The following is a 12,107-nucleotide window of genomic DNA, read 5'->3' as shown; positions in this document are numbered from 1 at the left end:
TGAGGGAATCTTATTTTATGAGGGTTTAACCTTAATTCTTGAATTTCTAGTTTCAGCTGGTTACAGCTTAAACTTTCCATTACTATATCTCGGTAGCGAGTATTTTGCGAGTTGTGGAGTTGCAAATCGCATCTCCTCCATTCGCAATCTTCTCGCTTTCCTATAGTTGTGACAATTTTCCCTAGAAGAAAAGCCTTTTTCTAAAGAGACAATTAGTTCTTTCATTTTAACAACTTATTTTAACAACTTATTTCATTTTTAACAACTTTTAGGACTGGATATTTATTTTCATAAATACAACTACCATGATTCCCTGCAGGTGCGGATAGAGGGAACTGGGCGTTTGCTTAAAACGATAAATGAGGAATTACTCAGAGGCGGATCTAGGGGAGGGCCCCCATTATTTTGGGTAAAAACAAAAAGAAATCACAGAAGGAAGAAAAGCCGGCAGGGCAAGCAAAACAACGCCCCCTCCCCCCCTCTCCCTTAGCTCAAGGTCTGGATCCGCCATGTTACTGACTGGTGGAGAACTCTAAATTAGGTGCAAAAACGCTTTTAACTCATAAAACAGGTCACATTTCCAGGATTTAGACGTGAATACGTCAAACTGTTATTAAACAACAATGTATTCAATGTTGATTATGCAAATAATGGTCCATATGGTACATATCACACATGGTAAATAAATACTTATCGCAGGGCCCTTCGATAGGAATATATCATGTATATGCATTTGGAAAAAGACTACAGTCGATGAGTACCTTGTAACTGAATACTTCGTTTACTGCAATATCATTGCCGTTTTGTTATCGATTTGTGCATATATCGACCAAATGGTAAGTACATTGGGTTGTTTTTTAATCTTCATAATGTGTAAAAAATACATTCCGTGTAGTCTGAAATCAACTCGATTTGGCTTGATTCTAATTCTAAAACAAAAGGTAAACGAGCAGGCGGTGCTAAAGTGATCCGCAGTGAGACACGACTAGTTATTACATTTTACCTCTTTCCACTCAAAATCATTGCTAATCAAGATGAAAGTATAATAAACTGTGGGTTAAAATATTTCATCTTTTGCTCATCTCTTTTTAAGAAAGTAAACAGTTACTTGCTTTTTAGTAAAATACGAGAACGTAAGTAGTCAAAACTTAGGCCCGTATCGTTCACGACCGCCTTATCTCCGTTAACCGTCAAGTAAACTAGAAATTATTGCTCATAAATCATATTTAGGTTTAGATTCGTATTTCTAACCTATGACCGTAAATAATAACTGGAATTATAAAAGAAATATGGATGTATCTTTTGGATATATATTTTGATTAATATATTCAGTTCATACACTTTTATATTTTAATTTATGCCTAGCGTGTTGTTTTCCTGTCGAATTAAACGGATCTTGAAACATAACCAATTACGAATTTGAAATTTCACTTAAGTTATTGAGAAAATGGCTTCAACTTTAATCATTTCTCAGTAATTGATAGCTTTTCGTTTGTTCAAGACTTCATATTCATAACATCGAACGCAGATTAAGGAAAGGTTTGTTCTCATCAATTTTACGAGCAGCTGGTCACGTTAACAAGAATTAAAATGAGATCATTTGCAAAAATTGCACAGTGGAATCACGCACGTGACTCTCTGGCTATTATTGCAGTTATTATCACGAAATTTTTTCCCTGGCTGGACAATCAGATGGTTTTCAGAGTAAAGACATTCATACCAGTGATGTTTCACTTAATATATCATCGAACACGAAAGATGGTGCTCGACCACATTTCCAAACACCGAAAAGAGGGTTGAAAATATGACGCGTACCGGAGTATATTATGACTAACATCGAGATGTTTGTATCTTTGGTTAAACACATGCTCTCAATCGAAACTAAAACTAAGGAGAAAATAGAGAAATAAGATCGTAAAAAGCTATGCTAATTAAGATCAGATATCCAATCACCGCAACGGTCATGATTTTCTTTGTTTTAACTTGATAAATTATTTCTACGTTTGACAACAAATTCTCCAATTTAGTATATCAGGAGACATTCATGATACAGTGATGGAAGAGCGTTTTGAGATATATTTCGAATTTTCCACTTAGCTGAAACTTTTAACAAGTAATGGGTTTTGAAAATGCTGAATCCATTTTCTAGCATTCGCTGTTTAATATGCAAAGCTAAAAGTGTAATTACCGGCAAGATGATTTTTTTTTTCATAGAAATGTCACTTACCTTTCCTAAATCCGCTATCGCATAAAAGGTTTTTGGAAATTATCATATATATTACTTGTTGGTCCAAGAAGCTATACCGCACAATTACGATCTCGCCTTCCAAGCTAAATTAATACATCCAGAGTTGAGTTGCTAGCTTGAAAAAAACGTAACTATATCATTTTTCGTCAATTTTTAGCAAACGAAGGCACACGAAATTAAGTGTCCGTACCAGAGTCGAGCTGAATCGTAATTCACTCCCGTGAGAACAGTGGCTATATGGATCTGGAATTTTTTAAAAAGTGATTTCTTTTTTGTCATCGAAATTACTTTCCCTTTTATTAAAAATATTTATTTTTGTTTCAGATTAGCGAAGTCGGTTATAGCAACCTAAATCGTATTTCCACAACTATTTTCCCCTTTCATTAAAAAAAATGTTCGTATTGAAAATATTAATTTTTGTTTCAGATTAGAAAAAGAAGTTAAGGGTTAATAAGTTAATTACTTCTGCCGCTGAATATGAAAACGTCAGTATGATGTTGAATTTCCTTTCCCATCTCGAGGTTATTTGCAATTTTGACACTTTTCCTGTGTTGCTGAAGCTTGTTATTCATCTCAAACTAAATTTCTCAACGTTACCAGACACTGCCATAGCAACTACATCTAGGCATGCAGCCTAATAAGCCACACTTTTGTCATTTTTCGAAGAATTCTTCGTTTTAAACACAGTTTCCATTTTCTCAGGCCAACTTTGCAGAATTAGCACTTTTTCTACCATTATCATTTTGAATTAATTTTTCATCGTTTTAAGTTACTTTCTGACTTCTCAGAAAAAAATTATATTCTAATGTCGGATCCAATATGGCGGATTTCATAACGCTGTATTACGTCATAGGTGACAAAACATCACAGGGAAAGCTGGTGCTATGATAATTAGACGTTCTCTACAATTTTGGCGATGGTCATATTGTAACATCCATGTATCCACGACCATCGGAAGAAAACCGCTCTTGAATTAGATCTGATGGCATATTTTTTGACAGGATTAGCTTAGTCTGAAGCCCATGAACACAAATTCAACTAGTTAAATTACGTTACAAAATTGTTAACCTGAGTTGTGTCGTTGTCTTTTTATAGGAGCAACTCTCGGACGAACAAATACAAGGTAAATGTAATTCCACTTGCCTAGGCAACGAAATGGCGATTGTGATGGTCAAGGCGAGCTGGATTTTATATCAAACGGCGCCAGATTGAATATGAAGTCGGGTTGTTCGAAAGCTGGCTAACGCCAACGCAGGATTAAAAGTTAACTGAAGTATTAATTTATCTTGTATAAAAATGTTAATTTCACTGCTTTTGTTTGGTGTAGTTTGAGATTACTCAAGCTCAAAACTGAAGGGCAACCATTATGAGCGGAAAACCTCACGGGAAAGTTACAAAACTAAAATCATAGTTGGGTTAGCTTAATCGGGCTTTGAACATCCTGGCCCGGGGTGCGTTTGCCTTTGCAAATTTGGACAAGACAATTTAAAGATGAGTCTTGTCTACACTGTTAATTTTAACGATTTTTTTTTAGGCTCTGGGCCTATTCGGTGAGTAAAATACAGTACCTACCTAAATTAAGGCCAAAGTGGTCTAACTGTCATGGGTTAATATGGAACCACAGGCTGAAATAAGTTCCAGAAGGAGCTTAAATAATTCAAAGCTGTTTGGCCGAAATTGTCACCTTAGGGCTCCAACAGATCTTTTGGCTTTACAGTGTAGAGTGATGTCGAAAGTCAGTATTAAGTGGTTGATCGATGTTTCAACGGAGCTCATACCACTCCATAGTCACTCTAAATTATTTTATTCTTTCGTAGAATATAAAGACGCTTTCTGTTTGTTCGATCGCGACAGTAATGGCATTATAACAACAAGGGAACTGGGCTCCGTTATGAGGTCACTAGGCTTTAATCCTACAGATCACGAGCTGCAGGTCATGATCAACTCAGTTGATTACGATGGTAAGTATGTATTTCTGGTATGGATTCCGGGGAGGGCGTAGTCCCTTTTATGGGCTATAAAGGTGGGTGTGGATCTAAAGGGTGTGGTTTTTAGCCGTTTTAGTCGACATAGGGTATAGATTTTGGCCATTTTTGTTCTGGCGATTTTCGTCTGAAATGGGGTACGGTTTGTGCGTAAAATGGGGTTGATGGGCCCACGCGACCCCTGCGGCCAGTGACATTTGTTCATTTACAGTTTTCATTTGAGTTTTGGTCACTCGAACTTTGTCCTACCTAATAAAAGTATACAAACATTGACTTGAACATTGAACGTAACTAGGAAACTGATTATAAAGCAGGTCTGAAATAGGGTATCGAATTTTTGGCCCAGTCTGAAATACGGCAGGGAAAATCGCAGATTTTAGTCTGAAATAGGGTAAGGGTTTTGGGAAGCTGGCCGCACATCACCACCCAATGTTTCTGGGAGTATTCCCTCCCTTCCCCCCTCTCTCCGGGTATGGATGGGAAACCCAATACTCCAACTGTATGTACAACTTTTTCGAGACACGTTGTCCCACAAAGGACAAAAGCCAACGCGACAATGTTAGAAGATATTTTGTGCAATGGTGGTTCACGCGGTTTTCTGATTTAAAATCAAGGTGTTTCAGTGTGATAGACGGAGACAGCATGAGCTCGTGTATTCAGGATGTTTCCTTCCTTCTCCCTGAATCAGCGTGAACCTCAATCAAGTAACGTTATTATATACAAATCGCCATTGCCGCCCGCAAGCTTCTGCGTGTACGCGACACGAAATTTTCTGAAACGAAAACAACGTTCCTAAATACTGACATTAAGGCAAAAGATTAAAAAATAGCTCAGTTCTTAATGTGCGACAGACCCACGTTTCAATTTACACTTTGTACCCCCTGCCGCCGATCGGCAGAGGGTACAAACGAAGGGCCCTAATACTTCTCAGAACAAAATCTTCTAAACCAACATTTGAAGAGGAAATTGAAAAATTCAAATCACGCCTGTTTGAGATGGGCTACTCACTGAATCTTTTAGAAATGACCCTCTCAGATGTGAATTTTGATGGCAGGAATTTAAGCCCTCCAACAAAGCAAAAACAAAACGAGAAGAAACAAATTTTACATTAGCTTAACCATCGGGGCAAATCCTTATGAAAACTTGCATTTAACACAGCAACGTCCATTGCTTACCGAAATTTACAAAGGCCCGCCCCCTTTTCTCATACAAAAGGGAACGGTCGCTCAAAGACATGCTGATAAAAGCCAAACTATGAAAGAGGCTAAACTGATACCAGCCATGCGGGCCTGTCAAGCCCATTTTAAACAGAAATTGAGCCGACCAAAAATCATACGATGTCCGCCATTAGTAGACAGTTGTAATGCCAACGACGGTTATAGATGGTCTCAACAATTTACTGCTGTGCTGTATTTGACATCGACCGTTAACGGCAACCATTGCCGGCATTTATGATACATATTGTTCTCAAACTGTTTAATTAGGTATACGTTTATAGCTAGGGTTAGGCGGACTCCTTTTATGAAACTAATTGCTATGCAGCCGTCCTGTTTTTCCGCCAGTCGCAACAAAGAAGTCCTGACACTTAGTCTTCTTACTTTTATTCACTGACTAAGGAAAGTATCTAATGGCTACTCTCAAATGTCGTGTTCGGCGCTAGCAGCAGATCTTCCTAGTTTAAAAAGGCCGGAGATTCAACATACCGACGTATTGTTTCGCGAGACAGGCTTTGGTGTATGAATGACCTTTACAAACGTAGTAGACCAATTTCGATATATTAGAAATATTCAGCCTAAAACAATAGACCTCAGTGCGAGGTTCTGGGGAATGAATACAGAGTTTGTGGGGTTTATTCCCCAGAGCCTCGTGCTGAAGTTTATTGTTTTAAGCTGAATTTTAATATGTCGAAATTGGTCTAATGGTGATCAATATCTAACTTAGCATACATTATTTTAAGTGTCAAAATAAAGTCACCCAAAACATAGTATGCCGATATTGATAATGGCTTTGGTAGCGAGCGTAATAGAATGATTGTTTTCAAATAGCGGTGTTTTCAACACATGACAGAACGTGTTGGAAAAAGAAGTTGAACTACGTGGGCTCCACGCTAGAAAAGTGCGAATGTGGGGTTTATGTTGCAATACAATTAATACGTATACTGAGTTTACTATTTTTAACGATTATGCATCAAACTGTGTTTATTTTTCATGTAAACAACATTATTAAAACACACCGATAGCACATGTTATTTACACGTCGACTACATCACGTCTGAGAATGAAAATTGCTCCCAGACGTGATTTTAAAATTCTGTTTGTGCTTTGATTTCGCGCATTCCAAACTTCGACGTGCAGTGTCTTTAAACTCAGCGTATCAATTCAAATAGATAAAATTATATCTGACTTATCTATCTTAATATAAATCTTCTACTTCTAGTTAAAAAAAAATATCACAGCGTGGGTTGGAAGAGTGAAAACTTTCGTTTGATAATTGACTGAGAAAGATATTGAGTAATGAACGGGAGGGGGTGGGGTCCTCCCCAAAGTTTTTAGCGGGGTTGTGCGGCCCAAACCTTGAAACCTGAACCCTATTTCAGACTGTGGTTTTCCATACCCTATTTCCGGCCTGAGCCAAAAGTCGATACCCCATTTCAGAACTCTAAAATTAAAAAACGGCTTAATGACTGCAGCTGAACACACATGGCTTGCACTTGCCTAAGCATTTGCGAAGGTCTACAAATTTGCCAATGTTGATTCGGACAAATTAGTTCCTTGTAAACAAATATCCAACCAGAGTGAAAAGCATTCCCTATTTAAGACCAAAATGGTTACAGTCTGTACTTATTAACATCAAAATCGCTCAAAAACCATGCCCTTTAGGGCCGAACGTATACCAATATAGCCCATATAAAGCGGTACCCCCAAACCCCCGGAGTTGACTGTCGTTTTTACTTTTCGTTATGGCTATTTCTAAATTATCAGTTTATTTTTCGCGTGAGAACAACAATATGTTAGGTCAAAACACGCCGATAACATGCTATCGGAGGAGTCAGCCCACGAGAGACACGTCAGAGGATTTTAATTTAGAATAATTTAAAGTTTCAATCAATTCACATGCTAAAAAGGAAACTAAATGTCACAATCCGCAAATAAAGAAAATCGATTGGGAAAATTAATTATGTCTAGTACCTGATCTGTATCGATACTTATGAAAATTATCCAAATTAAAGAGAAAAAAAAAACTGCAATTTGCGTGTACGGCAAGTTACAACTCTTATTAATTGTCACTGACTTAAAAATGTAATATTGAAGGAAAATTTGTTATCGCTTTAAGCGTTTAAATGTTGACAGGCGTGCTTTGATTATATTCTCGGAAGCACGCGATGTGAAATTATATATTAATACTTTAAACGCCGATATAATCTAGCCGTCAGATATCTCTTTGTCTTGAGATTCAGAAAAACTAAAATCTCAGTAAATAATGTTCAGATATCATAGCCAGTTGGAAGTATTTAACGCGATATCCGCAGTGTACTTGAAATTTATATTTCATCGTCGATCCCCCAGGCATAAATCTTTTTGATCACGTTTCCAGTTTTAATTCAAGGAAAAATATTACAATTGCCTGTGCTTTATGCAAGGTGAAACGTTTAAGAAGAAAATCAAGTAACAAAAAGGCACCATACTATACTTATCATTGACTGCCGAAAATTTTTTCTGCCACTCAATCGTTTAGTGCCGATATATTTTCGTTTTGTTTAAGTTATACCTTTCTTCGCTATACGCTTGCAGCTTTAAATCCGCGAAATTGCGCTTGAGTGAACTATTATGTATAGTCATTGAGAGTAATTAATAAATTAAGCCGGAGTACATCAACGGTCGAAGAGTTATTTTATTTTCTACTAAGCAAACGAAGAGAGATTGCGATAAAGCGCAAATTATTAAGCGAAAATTATTGCAGATAGTCTGGTTTTACTCCTTGCGCGAAGAAAATTAAAACTTGCATAGGCGATAGTCAGTGAGCCGGCTATAACGACAAATAAACGAAACTAGATATATTTTTGTTTTCATTGAAATGTTGGATTTTAGCTTAATCGCTGATAATTTAACGTCCTTAAAACGCCCATACTCTCAGAATAAAAATGCGTTTTGTTTAAAATGAGGGAATTTTGAGAGCGATTAAGAACTAAGAATCGACTGCGTGGGGTAACTTTTTCCTTGAAAAGCAATTATATTTTTAGTTTAATTTTTTTTACCCGAGAATTATCTATTCCAAGAAACATAACGTCGGTGGATCCCAGAAATTTTTCCCCTTATATAGTTATTACAATGCGCTGAAGTAAATATTCAAAATAACAGACTAGTAGAACGATAATATTAAAACCTGAATGGATATGTTTTCGAGAAATAATTTTTTGACATTCATTTTGCTTTGGTTTTAACGGTAGAATGGAGCAAAATCTTGAATAGTTTATTGTTCTATGTGCTATTAAACGGACAAAACTTGACCAAATGAAAAATATAACTTTAGCACACAAAGTACAATAGACTAATAGGTTTTGAAATTATGGCCTTTCTAGTAGCGTTTAGCAGTTAAAAGACATCGTTATACGCTTCAAAGCATTGTTTCTTGATTTCTGTTGAAAACGTGACACCTGTAACTGAAAGCTAGCCAGTTTTGGAATGACGTCAGCGGATTGTAGGGGCCGTATGGTTTATCCATTAGTGACGTCACGCTCTCGGGGAATAACCCTTATAAAGGTTTAAAACTACCAAAGTTTGAGTCAAAATATCAATTCAAGAAAAGTAAAAAGAAAAGTAAGCTCTGGGGGCCAAGCAGTTTGAAATGGTGAGAAAGCGAAGCAAAGAGACAGATCGTAAGTAACTTTCAGCTTTGAAAACATGAATTTACTGCGGTATTGAACAGAACTGAACAAAACTGAACATCACTGAGTGCCAGAGAAGAAAGGCAACGACACAAAAAACAACTCAATGAAACTCAAAACCTTAACTCAGCAAAAGTAGATAGAAAAAACTCTGACGACGAAGCATTTTGAGTTGGTTAAGAAACTTTTATTACCATTGAAAACAATAATCTACTACTTACTGAAACAAATCGATGCCGTGTTGGTTTTTCTAAGTAGCATTAGCCAAGAGTTTCCTACAGTGACATCGCCACAAAAAGGTAGACTTTTCCGGCAAAGTTTAACACGACGACAGAAAATAAGCAAGAGAAAAAAAAAATACAAATCAACGAATCAACCAAAAAACGTCTCAACCATGTATTGTCTCTACCAGTACTTGAAAGTTCAAAACGCGGCTTCGTTTACATTGAAACCTTTCTCCAAACTAAATTTCCCAAGAATCTTATACAATTATTAGGGAAATAAGAGTTTTAGTTTTGGACGTAAAGAAGACCGTGACAGTGTTTCAAGCTAGCGCTCAAATATTAGCTGATCAGATACTGATAATGTTCGTTTGTTCTTATCACGAAGGTAACGGCGTGATCGACTTCCCAGAGTTTGTCAAACTAATGGAGGATCAGAAAAAGCCAGACGAACGAGAAGCCGACATGATGCTTGCTTTTCGAGTGTTCGACGCCGACAACAAAGGGTACATTGAGTCAGCGGAGTTACGCTACATTCTGTTAAATATGGACAAGAGAATTCCGCGGGACGAGCTGCATGAAATGATAGTGAGTGCCAAGTTGGATGAAGATAAGAAAGTTACATACCAAGGTTAGTGTGGCTTAAGCTAGCTGGCTTGCTGATTACTGACTGATTAACTGACTGACCGACTGACCAACCGACTGACCGACCGACCGACTAACTAACTGACTGCCAGACAGACTGACTGACTGACCGACTGACTGACGAACGGACGGACGGACGGAGTGACCGTCCACCTACTTGACTGTCTGAATGACTAACCACCTACCTACCTGACATAACTGACTAACTGACTGACTGACTGACCGACTGACTGACCGACTGACAGACCGACTGACTGACCGACTGACAGACCGACTGACAGACCGACTGACTGACCCACTGACTGACCGACTGACTGACCGACTGACGGACTGACTGTCGGACGGACGGACTGACCCAGTAACTGTGAGACTCAGACTGAATTACTGACTAACCATACTGACTTGATGACTAAATGCATCACATCGTTACTGACTGATTATGAGCACCGACCGACTAAGCGACCGACTCGCCGACTGAGATTTGCAAAATTTACTGTTAGCTAAGAAATGTATAGCAAGTTTCCTTTATAGCTGAGAAACTGCCTAACATTCATCTGATAACTGAGATGATAGTATCCCCGTGTAGACCCTCTATGGATGGACGGTTGCACCAAAATACGGTTGGCGCCAAACATACTTGTGATTGATCGATCCTTAACATAGTGACTGCGGAACCGAGTTGACTGACGATGACTGACTGTTGTTTCATTTTATTTCCACAGAATTCCTTGCCCTTCTCGAGCCGCATGGTGAGAAATAACCAAACACGTAGAACTTGCAAGGACGAGGAAGGAAGTCACCACTTCGTAAGAAACCATACATTAAGCTCTCTCGATGGAGCATGCGTCGACATGGCAACTAGAACAGGGCGCCCACGTGTAGACAGCCAACTGTAAACGAAGCCGACGACAAAAACGCTAAAATAAAGAAAAGATGTTCTTGCGCGTAGAACTGAAAACGCTCTACCAAAGGATGTCTATGCATGACAGGAAATAGCTCAAACATTTAAATTAATCATCTCAGTTCAGATTCAAATAACTGTAAAGTTACTTCGTAAATTTTCGGGTGAAAATTCAACTCAATGCTGTATCGATTTGAACGACAGAAAGTTCTTCAAAAGACAAAAGGTAAAATGCTTCAAAGCTCTTTAGAGAGATAAAACACTACGAATACATCACTAGCAGATCGGAAACGTCACTGAGGTTTCCATTTATTAAGTTTTTGTCCTGTCCTTAAATACTGTAAAAGCGAAAACGAAAAAAAATCTTCTTTTCAATAAACATGGAGCATTTAAAGTCAGTGTGCTTTATCTATTGTTAAATAAACGAGTAGCGGTGTTTTATCAGGTCAGTCTAATTTAATGGCATCAGGTTATTCCGTGCTTTGTAACAGAAGAAACAGCTTTAAGGCTTTTTTGCTGATTAAATAAAAGCACGTAGTTCCACTTTAGATCACGTTCACGGAGATCACTGTATTTGATTTTAGGATTTATAATAATTAAACTGTCAATCAATCTTGCCAAGGTTAGGTATAAGTGGGTGGTTGTTCCAACAAATGTCATTATTAGCACCATCTAGATGAATAACAAAATATGTTTAATTTCCTTTCATCGATATCTTATTACGTGTAAGAAATCTCCACTGGCCATTTCAATCTTTCAGTGACACGTTTTCAACACGGTGGCAGAAAAAGGTCAGCTGTTTCAGAAACTCTCTAAAAAAATCCACTTGAATGAACGCGTAAAATAATTTCTGATCTCGATTTGCCCCTGACGGGAGAGGTACTCCCAGAAAAATTGGAAGGGGGTTTGCGGCCCGCTTCTCAAAAACCTTACCCTATTTATGACAAAAAACTGCGATTTTCCCTACCCTATTTGTAGCCTGACCAAAAATTCGGCACCCTATTTATGACCGTTGCGGCTTTCAATTCTGCCCTAAATTTAATTTACGAACGGCGTTTGTTGATGGTCTCATCGATGATGATGAAATTGAGGTAGCGTCTTCTTAATAATACACCCAATTACAAACCTATACAAATCTTATCTTATTATTATCATTATCATTATCATTATCATTATCCTTATCATTATCATTATCATTATCATTATTATTATTATTATTATT

At 37.7% G+C, this 12,107-nt stretch overlaps 1 protein-coding gene across 1 annotated transcript; it reads left to right on the top strand.

The window, feature by feature from the left end:
- Positions 1-691: 691 nt before the first annotated feature.
- LOC110049083 (neo-calmodulin-like) lies at positions 692-11,283 on the top strand. The gene is made up of 5 exons (XM_089286495.1): positions 692-836; positions 3,344-3,371; positions 4,066-4,209; positions 9,728-9,970; positions 10,707-11,283. The coding sequence occupies exons 1-5, from the start codon at positions 834-836 to the stop codon at positions 10,742-10,744; spliced, it is 456 nt and encodes a 151-aa protein (XP_089142621.1). The 5' UTR covers positions 692-833; the 3' UTR covers positions 10,745-11,283.
- The last annotated feature ends 824 nt before the right edge of the window (positions 11,284-12,107 follow it).

The sequence above is a fragment of the Orbicella faveolata genome, unplaced genomic scaffold (genome assembly GCF_042242905.1).
Source record: "Orbicella faveolata isolate gen_17 unplaced genomic scaffold, um_ofav_v1 contig_14, whole genome shotgun sequence".
NCBI classification, from domain to species: domain Eukaryota; kingdom Metazoa; phylum Cnidaria; class Anthozoa; order Scleractinia; family Merulinidae; genus Orbicella; species Orbicella faveolata.
This window is presented reverse-complemented; position numbering and strand designations above follow the sequence as displayed.